This window comes from Miniopterus natalensis, chromosome 2, assembly GCF_054644295.1.
Source record: "Miniopterus natalensis isolate mMinNat1 chromosome 2, mMinNat1.hap1, whole genome shotgun sequence".
Taxonomy (NCBI): domain Eukaryota; kingdom Metazoa; phylum Chordata; class Mammalia; order Chiroptera; family Miniopteridae; genus Miniopterus; species Miniopterus natalensis.
The window spans coordinates 93,081,359-93,098,383 of record NC_142082.1 but is presented as its reverse complement, the minus strand read 5'-3'; the positions used below and the strand labels follow the sequence as shown (position 1 = coordinate 93,098,383).

The window sequence follows — 17,025 nt, the reverse complement described above, 5'->3', positions numbered from 1 at the left end:
TTGTATCTTCTCAACTGTTTTTTCTGCATCTATTGATAAAATCATATAATTTTTATCCTTTCTTTTATTAATGTGGTATATTACATTGATTGATTTCTGTATGTTGAACTATCCTTGTGCCCCTGGAATGAACCCCACTTGATCGTGATGTATTATATTTTTTCATGTACTGCTGGATTCGATTTGCTAGTATTTTGCTTAGGAATTTTGCATCTGTATTCATCAGAGATATTGGTCAACAATTTTGTGTGTGTGTGTTATCTTTGCCAGGTTTTGGTATCGGTTATACTGGCCTCATAAAATGTGTTAGGAAGTATTGCCTCTTCTTCAATTTTTTGGAAGAGTTTGAGAAGGATAGGTTTTAACTCTTCTTTGAACGTTTGGTAGAATTCACTGGTGAAGCCATCTTGTCCCGAACTTTTATTTTGGGGGAGGTTTTTGATGGTGGTTTCATTTTCCTCGATGCTGATGGGTCTATTTAGATTTTCCAGTTCTTCATAATTGTCTAGGAAGGTTATATATTTCTAGGAACTTATCCATTTCTCCTAGGTTATTGAATTTGGTGGCATATAGTCTTTCATATATTCTAATATGACCCTTTATATATCTGTAATGTCTGTGGTGACTTCTCTGTCAATTCTGATTTTGTTTATATGGGCGTTTTCCCTTTTTTCCTTAGTGAGTCTAGCCAAGGGTTTGTCAATTTTATTAATCTTTTCAAAGAACCAGCTCTTTGTTTTATTAATGTTTTATATAGTCTTTTTGTTCTCTGTTTCATTCAATTCTCTAATTTTTATGATTTCCTTTCTTCTGCTGACTTTGGGTTGCTTCTGTTCTTTTTCTAGTTCTCTAAGATGTGATATTAGGTTGTCTACTTGGGATTTCTCTCATTTCTTGAGATAGGCCTGTAATGATGTTAATTTCCCTCTTATTACTGCCTTTGCTGCATCCCAGAAGTTTTGATATGTTGTATTGTCATTCTCATTTTTGTCTATATACCTTTTGATCTCATCTTTTATTTCTTCTTTGACCCAGTTATTTTTTAGTAGTATGTTGTTTAATCTCCATGTATTTATGGGTTTCTTGACTTCCTTTTTGCAGTTGATTTCTAAGTTCAAGGAATTGTGGTCAGAGAATATGCTTGGTATAATTTCAATCTTCTTGAATTTGTTGATGCTAGTTCTGTGACCCAACATATGGTCTATCCTTGAGCATGTCCCATGTGCTCTGGAGAAGAATGTATAATCTGATGCTCTGGGATGAAAAGCTCTGTAAATGTCAATTATGTCCATTTGGTCTAGCGTTTCATTTAAGGCCAATATTTCTTTATTGATTTCCTGTTTGGTTGATCTATCTAGAGCTGTTAATGGAATGTTAAGGTTCCCAACTGTGATTGTGTTTTGATCTGTTTCTCCCTTTAGTTCTGTGAATAGTTGTTTTATATATTTCAGTGCGCCCTGGTTGGCTGCATATATATTAAGAAGTGTTATGTTTTCTTGATGTAGTGTCCCCTTTATCATTATAAAGTGTCCATCTTTGTCTCTTGTTGTCTTGAAATCTACTTTGTCAGATATAGGTATGGCTGCACCTGCTTTTCGGTGGATGTTATTTGCTGGGAGAATCATTTTCCACCCTTTTACTTGAATCTACCTTTGTCTGTACAGCTTAGATGTGTCTCTTGTAGGCAGCATATGGTTGGGTTTTGTTTTTTGATCCACTCTGCTACTCTGTGCCTCTTTATTGGTGAATTCAGACCATTTACATTTAGGGAATTTTTTTTTAATCCTCAACAGAGGATATTTTTTTCCATTGCTTTTCAGAGAGAGTGGAAGGGGGGAGAGAAAGAGAGAGAGAGAGAGAGAAAGAAACATCAATGTGACAGAGACACATCGATTGGTTTGCTCCCACACGTACCCCAACCAGGGCTGGGGATCAAGCCTACAACCAAGGTATATGCCCTTGTCCAGAATCGAACCCAGGACCCTTCAGTCCATGAGCCAGTGCTCCAACAACTGAGCAAAACCAGCTAGGGCTAGGGTAATTATTGATGTATGAGGATTTCCTACAGCCATTTTATCTTTTGTTTTCTGGTAGCTCTGTGCCTCCATTGGTTCTTTTTCTTTGTACTTCTGTCTCTTGTTTTTGTTTGGTGGTGTTTCACACTTCTTTCCTCTGTGTCCCCCTTTTTTAAGCTATGTATCCTGGTTTAGGGGTTTGTGTGTGTGGTTACCAATACGTTTATAAAAAATAAAGTTGCATATTTACAATAGGTTTTTTTTTTCTTTTGAGTGCATCTGATGTTCATCCTCCTTTGGCAGTTCAGACCTTTGCCCTCTCCCCTTTATGTTTTTGTTGTCACAGATTATCCCTGTTTATGCTGTAAGTTTTCTGATGATCTTATTCTTAGTGTTGTGACCTTATGTTCTTTGTTTCAGGTAGAATAACTCCCTTGAGTATTTCCTGCAGTGGGAGTTTCCTGGTGATAAAATCTCTCAGCTTCTGTATGTCTGGGAATGTCTTTATTTCTCCTTCATATTTAAAGGATAATTTTGCTGGATGTTATTTGTGGCTGGTCATTTCGCTCTTTCAGATGTTTGTATATTTGGTTCCACTCTCTTCTGGCTTATAGAGTTTCCGCTGAGAAGTCGAATGAAATTCTGATGGGTTTTCCTTTGTAGGTCATTTCTTTCTTTTCCCTGGCTGCTTTGAGAATTTTTTCTTTGTCATTAATTTTTGACAGTTTTAATACAATGTGCCTTGGAGATACAATGGGCCTCTTTGGATTGAGGTAACTAGGTGTTCCGTTTGCTTCTTGGATTTGAGAATCTAGTTCTTTCCATAGATTTGGGAAGTTCTCATCCACTATTTGTTTGAATAGACTCTCCATTCCCTTCTCCCTCTCTTCTTCCATTTGCCTATTATTCTAATACTGCTTTTTCTGATGGAGTCAGATAGTTCTCATAGAGCTCTTTCTTTTTTTTTCTTTTTTTTTATGCTCAGGTCTCTCTTTTCTTCCCTCTGCGTCACTCCTAGATTCTTATCTTTGATATCACTAATTCTTTCCTCCATCTGGTTGGTTCTGTTTTCTGTGCTCAGTAGCTCATTCCTAATCTCCTTAATAGCATGCTTCATTTCCAGGATTTCTGATTGGTTCTTTTTTAAAGTTTCAATCTCTTTGGTAAAGTATTCATTTTGTTCATTGATTTTTTTTTTCCCTGAGTGCACTGAATTGCCTGTCTGTATTTTCTCACATCTCATTGAGTTGAGTATTTTCAGAACTGTAATCTTGAAATCCCTTCATTTATATCACATATTTTCATGTGTTCCAGCTTGATTTCTGGGGATTTTTCATTTTCTTTCTGATCATCCTCGTTACCGTGGTTATTCATGGTATTTGCTACTGTCCTTTGTCTAGACATGAATATCCCTTCTATAGCAGTGATCTCTGAAGAGGTCTTTCTACTATTTTCCAGTAGATGGTGCTGGAAAACAGTAGAAAGTTTTTACCTCTGTGATCTCCTGGACTTGACCTCCAGGGCTTCCAAAAGACGATACAGTCACGCTACTTAGGGCTGAGGTTTGCTTTACCTTCACCATAATGGCAACCCTGGACCTCCGTGGGGTCCATTCCCTAGCACCAAACACCAGGATCAGTCACAGAGGGAAACAGCAGTTCCACTACAATACCTCTTGGTTTACAGATAAAATGTTCCTTGACCCAATACCGAGGGAAACGGGAGGTGCGTTTTGGGATTCCAAGGGGCGGCAGGGCTCTGTGGTTCCATTTCTTCATCAGAGACAACCCCACCTGACAGCGGACAGCTTCGAAGCAGAACCCCCGCACTCTGTCAGGCATCTGCTGACTCAGTCACTGTTCTCTCCACTTGCCCTGCTGGACTGCTCCGTCCGTCCCCCCCCCCCAGCTCTCTGTTCCTCCCACCAAAGGAAGCACCTGCTACCGCCAGCTTCCTCCCCTCTCCCGGCCATGCTGCGAGCTCCCAGCTACAGGGCTGCATCTGAGGGCCATCTGAGCTCTCCCACCTTCTCGTATCCCTGTTTATTCCCAGTTGCCCACCTTTAGATGTTTCAATGAGTGGTTCTCTCAGGTGTGCCTCTGTATTGAATAGGGAATTCTTTGTTGGTTAATTTGTTGAAATTTCGGAGGGGAGGATTTCAAGATCTCTCGCCACCATTCCTCCAGTGGCACAAGAGGTTAATCGGTATTCTTTTTCAACAAGTGTTTACTGTGAATCTAATCGTGAGGAGACAAACAAATCCACAGTGGGAGAAGTTTAGCAAAACAGCCAGATGCAGTGCAGGAACTTTGATTAGATCCCGGATCAAGGGTGGGGCTACTGGATGGACCCAACCTTTTCAGGGAAAGCTGCTTTAGAGGAGCTAAGTTCCAATGACAAGAACTTCCTTAAGATTCATCCCAAGTCTCCATCACCCCTATCAAAGATGATACAGGAGAGCGAGTCGCCCTCCCCTAAAGGGGCTGATGTGCAGTCTTGTTGCTTCTTATATTTAGTGAAGTTATGCCACTCTCACACCAGGGCCCTCACCTAGCCTTCATCAAATCTGTGACCTTGTTGACTTTCTGTCCCCCCTCTTCTGGCTCTGTGGCCTTCATGGGTCTGGGGGCTGTGCCTCCTTTCACTGATATGAGCAGCAGCTGCCCTGAGTGCTTAGATATTCTTCCATTGGTGCCTCCCCCCACACCTCCTCCATCTTCCACACAGCATGGATTCAGTTCCCATAGTTTGTCATAGAACTTTGTTTCTTTGCTTGTCTTTCAGGTTCGAGTGTGAATGGCCTGGAGGAGCCCAGCATTGCCAAGAGACTGAGGGGCACCCCTGAGAGGATTGAGCTAGAGAACTACCGCCTATCTGTGAAGCAGGCAGAGGAGCTGCAGGAGGTGCCTGAGGAGACACAGGCTGAGCACAACCTGAGCAGTGTGCTGGACAAGGGCCCGGAGGAGGACGTGGCCAGCAGGTCAGCCTGTGCTGGGAGCTGAGGCCCCGTTTTCCTGTGTGCTGCGTGTGCCTGTGGCTTTCCCCAGATAAACATGCGGCCCTACATGCTGTTAACAGGTTCTATGATGCCCTATGGGAAGGCATCATAACACCTGTTAACAGCATGGGATCTGAGCCAAACTGCCTGGGTTTGAATCTCATCTGTGTCACCTACCAGCTGTGTGACACTAGACAAGTTATGTCACCTCTGTATGCCTGTTTCCTCATCTGTGAAACAAGGGCAATGCTAGCACCTTCCTTACAGAATTGGTGTGAGATTTAAATATGTATGAAGTGTTTAAAACAGTATAGGCACACCTCATTTTATTGTACTTTGCTTTATTGTGCTTCACATATGTTGCATTTTTCACAAATTGAAGACGAGGCCTTCCACCAACACAAAGATTAGGACTCACTTTATTGCGGTACTCACTTTAATTGCAGTCGCCTGGAACTGAACCCACAATATCTCTTCGAGGTCTGAGTGTGCTCAGGCACATGTAAGCACTTATAGGTGGTGACTGTCTTTATTACTTTGCATGACACGGGACCATTTACAAAGGACTTCCGTCTTCATCACCTCACTTGGTCATGCTCTCAGGAGTCCTGTAATGTAGACAAGAACATATATCTCATCACCATACACATAAAGATCTAATGGTGACTGAAACAAGGATTAAGGATTGACTAAGATTCAAACTCACGTTTTCTGGGTCCAGGATTCTTCCTTTTTTCCCTGCTGCCTGGTGATTCCTCCTTCCCTATTTCATTTAGGTCCTTATCTCTTCATCTTGTTAGCCAGTAAAGATCACTATTCATATGACTTAATTCAGAGATTCAGTAAGTATTTATTAAACACCTACTATCATCTTAACACTTTGCTATTCAATGAAAAGTTAACAGGGGGGAAAAACGACAGACACAGGTGCTGCCCTCAGGTTATTGTTTATAAATATAATGGAGGGAAAAGATTTCCACACAGGAACAACAGTAGACCTGAAACAGTGTGCTATTGGGAGCTGGTAGTTCAGTGGAAGGAGCACCCGGGTTGGAACAAGGGTCCCCCTTTATAACTTAGCCACCATCTCACTGTGCTATTTTGGGAAAGCTACCTCACCTCTGTGTGTAAAGAAAGGAGCAGAATATTTGTTTCCCAGGGGCCACACAGCAGCCAGTGGTTTTATTCTTGGCCAGTCCCAGTGTTTTAATTATGTTTAACTGAGTAATGCCTTTGGGAGACACACGTGCTCCAACCCACACCACACCCGGGGTCTGCTGTCTTTACCTGAGGGCTTGATTATCATTACCTGCCCAGGCCTGCCAGTGTCTGTACAGAAGGATTCAAAGTGCTCAATAAGGTTATCAAGGAGATAGAGAAACAAAATAAAAGAGAAACAAACATAAAAAAAAGAATGCAAACAAAAAAGAGAATGAGATAAAAAAAATTTTAAAAGATGGAATAAAATCTGTATTGGCAAGACTGTCCTGCAGAGCTGCCACAGAGCTGCTTCCCATGGCTCCAGACTGGTGGAGGCTTTGGGTTGGCATGAGAGCATTTGCATCACGCACTGGACACTTCTTTGTAGCCATGAGAAAGGGAACGTGTGGGGATAAAGAAAACAGCTTTTTTTGTGTGTGTTTTTAAGTTCTAAGAATGTTTTTCCGAAGCTGTTTGCTGGCAGAGCTCCTTTCAGCTGAACTTCAGCACCTCAGCCCTGGTGTCAGACTCGCTCTAGATGAACTGCCTTCTGCGCTGGCCTCACCAACAGCTCTTCCTTGCATTTCAGAGCAATGCTTGCATTTCCGCAGCCATCACTACATGCACGTTGTTGTCACGTAACACTGCATCTCTGCCCATAGAGACACACCACTCCCTGCTGTATTCATGAGGGAGAGTCCTTTCTTGCAGTCAAAGCAGAGCTGATGGCATGGCCTCAGGGTGTGGGCCACACCACTTTCCTGCAGGAATAACTTGTCCTCCACTGTAATTTATAAACTGGAAAATAATGGGGCAGCAAGTTGAGACGAAGTAAGAAGGGCATTTCAGGAAGGCTAAGTCATGCACCTACAGCAGGATGTGATCGGATGGGTAGAATGGAAGAATATGAGATCAGTTAGCAGCAAGCAGTACAATTAATGCCCTTATCTTAAATTCAAGTTAAAAAATAAAAGAAGAAACAACTAGCATTAGCTGCTATACAGAATAAAAAACGATCTCTTAAAGGTGAAGTGCTCAGAGGAAGGAGCTAGAGACTTGGTGTGGTTTCCTGCAGGGAAGCTGTGAGGTGCAGGGAGTGTGTCATGTATTTTTTCCATCTTCCCTACAGCACCAAGTAGAGTTAGGTGCATTTTCAGCCTTCAGTCCTTCCTTGATGAGGGGTTAAACTTGAAAAGGAGAAATGACAAGAGTGTTAAGGAATTAACCAGTCCAACCCAGAAACTCACTTTTTTTGTTGTTGTTAACCCTCACCTGAGGACATTTTTTTCCATTGATTTTTTTAGAGGAATGGGGAAAGGTAAGAGAGACACATCAATGAGTTGCCTCCTACACACACCTAACCAGGACTGGGGATAGAACCTGTAACCCAGGTACATGCCCTTGACTGGGAATCAAACCCACAACCCTTCAGTGCATGGGCTGATGCTCTAACCACTGAGAACACCAGCCAGGGCCAGAAACACTTTTGACAAGTGTGAAGAACCTTAGGTGTCTACTGTGAGAGGCCAGTGCATTGTGATTTTTCAGAATGACTTTGGAGTCAAATCAGAACTAAAGCCTTACTCCACCCCTACTAGTTGTAGGCAAGTTACCTAACCTCTCTGTGCCTGTTTTCTCACCCAAAGCACACTGCACTTCCTGGGTTTGTTATGAGGATTACATCAAATAAAACAACTGACAGTGTCTGGCACCAAGTGAACACTGACTCACTGCCAGCAGTTACTGTTACTGCTCTCCTTAGCTCCAAGCACAATGCAGGTGCCCCTCACCAGGAGGGACAGGCCGCGCTTCTTCCATTGATTTTCTTAAGCAGGTAGTTTAACTGCCAGAAATTGGGTTTGGCTCAAAACCACTTGCCATAGGGAAGTCCTCACCAAACTTTGCCTGCATCAGAATTGCCCCAAGGGCTTGTTAGAGCATGCTTTGCTGGGCAGTTTCTGATTCAGTCAGTCTGAGTAGAACCTAAGATTTGTATTTCTAAAAGGTTCTAGTGATGCTGTGGTCTAGAGACCATACTTTGAGGTCCACCACTCAAAATTTCCCAAATTTCCCTGATGAAAACCCACATGGGACACTTGGTAAAAAGATGATTCCTGGGTCCTCCCCTGGAGTATCTGATTCAGTGGATTTGGGGTGGAGGCCAGGAATACCTGTTTTTAACAGACATTGGGTGATTCTTACCATTGGCTTCATGGGTTAGCTCACAAAATCGGAGACTCTGGCTCAGGCCTGATCAGCTTATGATCTTTCTTTGGAGTAGAGGAGGGGAGCATCTTCCCAAAGAGACCCTGGAAATAGTACTTTTATTTTCTCTGGGAGAGACCAGATGCCCAAAGACAAGAGAACTGGCTTTATGATTTTAGTTTTGTTTTTCCCTGGTAGCCTATCTGGCAGATTTTGCTCCAAGCAATGAAGATGGCTTGTGCAGTGCCCATCTGCTGAAGTCCTTCATTGTTTACATATTCCTGGGTCGTAAGAACAAGTCGGTAAGAGCTGGAACAGACAGCTACAAATGGGACAGTCAAGGTTGTCCCCTCTTGTGCCCCAGATTTCTGACAGGCCAGCACAGAGGGGCCTTGCCCTCCATCAGAGAAACACCACCAGGAAAAGCCTCTCCTTCAAGGCTGATTGTAAATAAGTGGAAATTCCTGACTGTTCCTCTCTCTTCTGCCTCACCCTTCCTCCAGCAGAAGCAGTAATGTGAATCATTGCTGAGCAGGATGCCAGTTTTAGCATGGGTTACATTTCCACCATGTAAAAGATTGCTGGATGACATGTATCCCCAGCAGTCTGCTCAGCAGTAGAGTGTTTACATGGTTGTCAGAGTGGGTGGGATCTACAAGTGGCCAGCTGGGACAGAAGATTGCACAGAGACTTGCTAATTATAAGTGCATTAATTTAAAAGTGAAAGCCATGATTCCCCATTTTCCCTTGAAAACCACCCAAGAACTTCAAGTGGAATTCCATGCAATAGCCTGCCTTATTCATAGCAGGGCCTGCCTGAATCCCTGGTCTCCACTTTCTGAGGTTTGACCCAGGCAGCCAGGACCTGCTGCTGCTCCTCCTCCTGGTTTGCCACCCTAACAGCTGCTAGTGGCTAAAGAACTTTTGGGTTCTTGGAGAACCACCCAAGAGAGCACAGCATGAGGTGGTATGAAAGCTGAGGGGAACCCTGATTTCTCATACAAATGACCCAGCCTCTTTACACTTCAGTTTCCTCATTTGTAAAAATGGAGATAATTATAGTAGCCATGTGTTAGAGTCATTGTAGTTATGTGAGCTATTTCATGTCCACAATGAGTACTGGCCATCACTGTTGTTATTGTCCTGGGATCTGCCCTCCTAACACAGCAGAACCTCTGTGTAGCTCTTTTAAGTCTGGAGCAAACTTCATCTAGTCTGTGTGCCCACCTGTTTTGCTTCTTCCCACCAGACCCAATCATGGCCTCAGTGAGAGGACAACACACCTGAGAGGAGATTCGGGGAAGGTGCTTTGAGATGAGTGAGCAGGTATAAATTGTAGCATGGAGGATTTTTGCTAGATATTATTTTAACCAAAAGGAGCAGCTCCTTCTCATGGATGCTTTACCAAGATGCTCCAGAGGTACCCTATGACCCCTGAGAACTTAGGTGCACCGTGGCCTGGCTTCCTGTGGTATAGTCCCTTATACATCCTTGCCCATCTTTGCTGTGTGGTGGTCCAGGTGAGGCCAACCTAGATCAAACAGTTACATGGAACAATATATTGTTACAAATGACAGATATCTGCTATGACAGGAGCTGATCTTGATGACTCAACTTTCTGGCCTTTGTTTCTCCTAGAAGACTGTGTCCAAAGGGGACACTTGTCCTTTCTAAAGGACAGAGGAGTTGGTTGTCTATATTACGCTTTGCTCTGGTGTAGTGATTCTCCCCACTTAAAGTTTTCAGGCTGTAGTCCAAGGAGGGCGGGGGTGTCCTACAGATTCCTTCCTCTAGCCTCTTCAAAGGCCAGATCCAGAAATTCAGGCACTGGGAGCAGGCAAGAATGTAAAATAAGCCTTGAGGTACTAAATTTACATGGAAATCTTGCGTGACATAAGGAGCCTGGTCAGACCCAGAGAATTGCTCCAAGGTCCCATGGAAATGACGGCCAGGAAAGGAACACTTGGCAATGCCCTTCCTTCACAAAGGGTGGGAGGCCGATTTGCCTGTCTCAATTTCCATATAGGAAAGTCCTCTCAGGAACTGCCTGAGAGCTTGCAGCTTATGAAGAGAGGAGAGGGTTGACTTTTCCATCCTATTTTTGTGCTCTGTTCCTCACTTGCTATTCTCCCATGGTCCTTGAGCTGTCATAAAACTAGCCACTGTGGCACTCATGGCTGTAAGGGGGACCTCACTGCTCACTTTATGTACAGTGTAGCCTTCCTCATAAGCATGAGGGCCGGGCTGCACTAAGACCCCTCCCGGGAAGCCACAGTGCATCTCATCCTGCCTGCTGCCACTAGGCAACCACGCAGCTGAATGAGAAGGCCAAGGCGGCCCTCCCTCTGCCCACCTAAGACTTAAGATGAGCTTAGAAAGCATTCTTATCCTTACTTCATGTTCTAAAGATGTTGAATGACATACATCGGGTTACACGTTGTTTATTAATAAGAAAGTAAACAAGTGAAAACATAAAGGTAAGGCAAAAATAAGACCTAAGTAAATGCTGAAAAATAATCAAAATCCAGATGCCAAATTTTCTGTCTGTGGTCCAAATTTATATTTGCCCACTTTAAACTGCCTCCCACCAACCCTCCATCCCACTACAGTTATGTTTTGCCTTATTTTATCATGTTGCGTTTCCATCTTGTCTCCACTTGAGAATAAGGATCTTTTCTGTGTCACCTTTGTGTTTCCTACAATGTCTAGGAAGTGCATTATAAGTAGAAGACATTCAGTAAATTTTAGTTGGGTGAGTGGATGGGTGGATGAATAAATGCAGTAGGATTCACCAAACTGAGCTGCCTACAGTAAGAAGTTGGCTCTTTTTATTTGTGTCCACTGGCTGAGCTTTCGTAGGTGCTCAGAAATGTTTGTTGAATAAATAAATGTGTAATGAATAACCAACTAAATGAATGACTAGAGTCCCAGAGTGTAACACAAGCACAATAAAAGTCAAAGTCCCTATCTTCACAACGTGCCTACAAGGCAGGTACTAACACTGTTACCTTACCGATGAAAACACTGAGGCTTAGAGAGCATAATCAGCTGAAGGTCACACAGCTGGTAATTAGCAGAGCCACCATGGCCCTGTAAGGACCCAGCCACCTGAGAAGTCAAGGGAATGCAGTCCATAGGACTGCCCTCACTTCTGACCCACCCAGCTGGCATGTGGGAGTTCCCCAAACTACCCTCAGATTCAATGATTTGCTAGAAGGACTCACAGAATCACTGAGAAGTATTATATTCATGATTATGGTTTAATTACTGGGAAAGGACACCAGTTGTAATCAGCCAAGGCAAGACAAGCACAGGGCAGAGTCCAGGAAAGTACAGGTGCAGAGAGCTTCCAGTGCACTCTCCCCATACAGGCAGGACAGTGTTACTTTCTTGGTATTGATGTGTGATACCCATGGAGCATGGCTCACCAAGCCTTGCCATTTAGAGTTTATATTGGGACTTGATGTCTAAGCACTGATTGATTGATTGATTGATCAATTGCCCATGTGGTTGTGGTTGCTCTTCAGGTCCACTGAATGACCCAAAGTACTCACCCTAAATTGTTGGTCTTTCTGATACAGCTAGTCCTCACCCTGAATCACATTATTAGACTTTCTACCATGACCCAAGGTCCCCAGCAAAACAGGCAGGCACTCCCACCAGGCAGGGCATTCCAATGCTAAGTTCACCTCCCACAACCAAGAACAGGGGCCAGGCCTCTCTTTGAACAGGTTAAGTTCTTTACTCCACAGGCACTGATAGCACTGATGGTGGGTGGCATGTCCTCATCACAGTGTACTAACTGGCTCACTCTCACACGACCCCGCTCTAGGTGAGGGGAGAGTTACCCCACTATCACAGGAGGTCGGGCCAGCCACCCACCCATGCCTAATGTTCCTGGCCTGTGAGGCTCCATCATGCCAGAGGTTGAACCATGCTTTATTGTGAAAGCCCATTTCCTCCAGTCCAGTCAGCTACACATTTCTCACTAAAGGAAAAGAATCTCCTGAAGAAGACTGGCAATTATCAGACCGTGAAACAGGTCTGAGAAACTGCTCTGCTTGTGCAGTAACATTTGGGATTTTCTTCCTGCCATGGAGCCCCACAATGTTGTAGGGTACCAAGTGTTTTTATTCAGGCACTGCCTGTTGTCCTGCTTCTCTCTGAAGCAGGGAGAAGGGTGGTGCCTAGAGGGTGGAGATCCACATTTGGGGCTTGCATAAGTCATGGCGAGTGTTTATCACAGGCTGTCTGCTGCCGTTTGAAACTGAGCCAGGCTGTGCAGTGAAGGGAACGGTGGTGGGAATACAGCTGCTTGTCAAGAGTGATGACCCAGGGGTTGAGGTGTTTCCAACCTGTCCCTACAGTCCCTACACTGTCCCGTGCAGTGAATGGGGACTTTGCTGCCACGTTACCTGTCTGTTCCCCGCAGTGTCCAGCTCAAGTCAGGGCACATGGAGGGGACTCAAGGAATATGGTGAAACTGAGTGTGCTACCTTCCCTCTAGAACCCACATCTTGACTGCCAACCAGTGTGTGGTTAAGACTTCATTCATGCCTCTCATGGCTGTGCCTCCTTCCTCACCCTGGCCCTCATGAGAGCCTTCCTTCTGACCCACCCGAGTCAAGTGGAATTGAGTTCCTAGAACCAAATAGTGGATCACAATGAGAGGAGACTTACTCTCTATTCTTGATTCCTGCCGTCGTCAGTTTACATCAAAATGCGTCCACGGCCTACAGCCTCTGAGGGCCTCAGTGAGACTGTACTCTAAACAGATCGCTCACCAGACTAGGCCGTTCACTTGCATAGGTTATATCAGGGGGCCTGCACGCACATGTGTATGCCATTTTGCCCTCTGTTCACTCTCCTCCCGTCTCCTCGTGTCCTACCTGGCAGGGAAGCAGGCTGGTCCCTCCAAGGGTATCCTCTCCCTTCCCCCACAGCAGTGCTTTGTGGGGACACTTTGCTTCAGATTGTGGCTTTTAACCCTCTCCTTCATGGTTTTGTCATTCCCTCACTTTGGTTGTGTGGTGGTTTCTCCACAGCAGTTCTGAGTCTGAGATGGAGGAGGATGAGGAGGAGCCTCCCCTGCCCACCTCGGACCTGGGTGGCGTCCCTTGGAAGGAAGCCGTAAGGATCCATGCTCTTCTAAAAGGAAAGAGTGAAGAGGAACTGGATGCCTTGAAGAGCTGTGAGCCTGAGAATGATGATGAGGAGGACTATGACGAGGAGGAGGAAGAGGAGGATTATGACGAGGAGGAGTCTAGTGAAGGTCAGAAAACAGTCTCTTCTCCTATCCCAGGCCCCTTCTGTCACTGAAGCAGCCTATTTTATGCCTGAGCGTAAGAGGTTTCTATGGCTGGAGTCACACAATGTGCTCCCACACAGCCCCAGAGACATCCTTCCTGTCTCTCTCTGACCTTAGATACAGGGGCAGAGAAGACCATCCACAGTGGGAGTGGTGTCCTTTGTGCACATTCTGGGTTGCAATTGGAAGGTAGAGGGCCAGATTAGGTTCCTCATTCTCCTCTCCTCATTTTCCTTTTTTTTTACCCTTTAGTTTCAGCTAATGAAATTATTTTAATAAAGAAAGGGAATTTAGCTTTCTAGAGGATTCCCTGACACCTAATCCTCGACATTGCAGGCTGCAAGATTGCATCTCACATTTATTCAGAGCTGCTGTCACTGAGGAGGGAGCTGTGAGCCAGGTGCCCACTAGATGGGCTAGTCAGTGATGTGTAGTAGCGTATTTGGACCAGTGTCCTCGGAAGGAGCGTCAATTGCAGCATTGAGTTGATCTGGTTGGCTCTGAAATGTTCTCTTGCTTTGGTCTCAAGATGTCTCAACTCTGTCCTCTCTCTGGCTCTGTGCACCCTTGAGTGAATAAGGAAGAACTTGCTGAGCCCCCTTTTTCAGCCTCTGTAAGAGAGAGTCATTGTTTCCCTCTCCTGGCTAATAGGTGGTAAAAAAGAAAATAGGCAGGTAGAGACCCGAGTTTCTCTGAGGGCAGTGCCATGTCCATTCCCTGTGTGCTCTCCAGGGGACATGGTGAGCACCAGTTCCTCCCAGCCTTCAGAGAAGTAGTCAGTTCTGGACAGCCTGGGCACATGGAGTTGGCACTAGATGGCTCAGCAGCTGCCCCACCTATCCCAGGGTCTGTTTTCTCTGGCACAGCAAGGGCCAGATGCAGTGCCCTGCCAGCCAGAATGCATGTTACTGAGTAGTCTTGGGGTGCTGTGTGGCTCTAAGACACTGACCCTGATTAGTCACAGCAGGCAAGAAGAAAGCATATGCTGACATGACCCTGAGATGCCCACGTCAGTGTGAACCATCAGAGGCAGGGCATGCACTCAGGCTCCCTAAAGAGTTTCCTTCCACCTTGTTCTACTGCTGGGATAGGACCCACAAGGTAGCACTGCCCCTCCCTCCTTACTCTGTTTTATGTGCAGAAAGGAGGCAGGCCCTGGGCCAGGAAGCTGGCACTGGGTTCTTTTCTCCATATGCTGTACCCCTGGCATTTGGCCCACAACTGGCGCAGCACTAACCCCCACATCCTGCTAGTCCTAGGGGGTGACCATGTTCACAGCTCTTTCAGGGAACAGTAATGTTTGTAACATTCCGGACACCATTATCTCCATCTGATGATTAATATCCTCAGTGGCCTGTAGCCCCAGACATGGTTTAGGGTCACAGCCTGTTTCCTTTGCAGGAGTGTTTAGGCCAGCCTTCCCTCCTGCAGACTCAATTTCCCAGACCTGGACCTGTCATCAAGACCAAACCTGCAGGGATGGGCTTTAACTAGAGAAACACATACTAACAAATTCTGCCAACACTGAGCCTTTGTTCTTGACCCCTGGCCTGTGTGTCTTGGGCAGTGGAATTCAGTACCTGTGTGGACAATGACAGGACATTATTGCCTTGCAGCTGAAGATAACTCTTGTTCTTCTCTTTCTTCCCCGCTTATCCACCCCCATGGGATTCTTGTTGCTGTGCTTATGGGTGTCTGGCTCCCTCTTCTGTAGAAGGGGAGTATTGCCCCTGGGACAGAGAATTGCAAGGCCAGTGGCTCCAGCGTCTGTCAAAGGAAGAAGATTCGGGTACATATAAAGGTACCCACTCTGCCTCTTGCCCGCCTTCTACCCTGGCTCCCTGGCAACCATCCAAAATCTGCCTCCAAGGCCAGGTTCCACATAAAAATATATGTGTTATAGAGCTACACCGACAGGCTTTGGTACATATCTATGTGCCCAGCCTTCATGGATGATCATGTACAAAATACCATGTGAGACAAAGAGATTCAAGAGGAGTCAGAGAAGATCCCAGAAGCAGCCTTGTTGAATGTGGCCCTATCAATGACCCTCATATGTTCTGCTGCAAGTTCCCCTCATCTAGTTAACACTGGCTTCTTCTCTAATGCAGAAAACCTCATGTCACAGCTCTCAGAAGTGGTTCAGGTACCCAGAACCTCCCTCCACTGTGCCTTTTAACATTTCCCTGAGAAAGAAAGAGTGCTGGCAGATAAGTCCCCAGTGCTCCGTTTATTGATAGAAAGCAGAACATTATCCAGGGAGAAGACTTGCTCTCTTCCCTTTGTTGCCATAAAGATGAAAAAGGGACCTACATTTTTCTCTTTGATTTATCTTCCCTAAGACATTCAGGCTGTTTGGTGACTTTGCTGTGATTCAGCCCCATCAAGCACCATAAAGGCCAATTGGCCTTAGAAAAAGTCCATGAATCTATAGTGACCTGCAGCTCCACGTTTAAAACAGCATACTGCCCACCATCCACATTTGGTGATCTTATTGGCACTTTATGCCCATATCACATTCCCTGTTGCTTGTAAATTAACAGGTTGTCTTTATAGTGAAGCCAAAGCAGATTGTACAGTTAGATTGTTGAGAGCAGCCTCCAATCAGGAATGACAGAGTTCTTCAGATCAGGTGGAACCTGCTCTTGCTGTCTGAAAAGCCATCCTCCCTCTATAGTATCCCCTCCCTCACTTTGCTGGCTGTTTCTTTATTTTTAACCCAACCATATGGCCTGGTCCAAACACTGATTACAGGGAGCCCACAGGGCAGGGGCCGTATGCAGATCCCTTGGGCTCTGAGAGCAGTAATAAAATGAGGGACTCGGTGAGTCCTCATGTAGCTGAGAAACCAGGGCTTGTGTCCAGTAGGGTACCAAATGGAATTTAAAAACAAAGGGCTTTGACCTCAGAAAATACAGAGAGGTACTGTCTACTCATGAACTCCCAAAACTTTGGGGACTTACAGGATGGAGCTCTGCTTCCTCCCCAGCCATGCCTCTCCTAACTCCATCTTCTCCCCATAGCTGTATCCCTACCATAGACCAGCATGCTGCGTGAGGCTTTTTATGGAAGGGGTGGAGGATTTTTTTTTTCTCTAGCTCCAGAAGATAAAAACTAAAGTACCAAGAAGATACATTTCTGTCCTGTTGGCTGGTTCATGGCAGAATGGCACTGTCCCATCCCACCTCTCTCTTATCACTTGACTCAACCCTCAAAGAGAAGCTTGGCAGGTGGCAGTGAGCACCATGCTGTGTGACCAACAGAAGGAGCATGAATGGTGTATCCTCAGGGATCTCACG

General features: G+C 45.2%; 1 protein-coding gene across 6 annotated transcripts in view; it reads left to right on the top strand.

Annotated features, from left to right (window-relative positions):
- The window catches only part of MICAL3 (microtubule associated monooxygenase, calponin and LIM domain containing 3), a 233,196-nt gene that overhangs the window by 174,853 nt on the left and 41,318 nt on the right, over nt 1-17,025 (top strand). For 5 of the 6 annotated variants that reach the window (XM_087814402.1, XM_087814401.1, XM_087814400.1 and 2 more), the window contains 2 exons: nt 4,800-4,995; nt 13,464-13,690. In XM_087814402.1, coding sequence (XP_087670528.1) covers nt 4,800-4,995; nt 13,464-13,690 — 423 coding nt within the window. Of the gene's footprint in view, nt 1-4,799; nt 4,996-13,463; nt 13,691-15,440; nt 15,528-17,025 lie in introns of all 6 variants that reach the window. The other variant, XM_087814403.1, reaches the window with a different exon arrangement.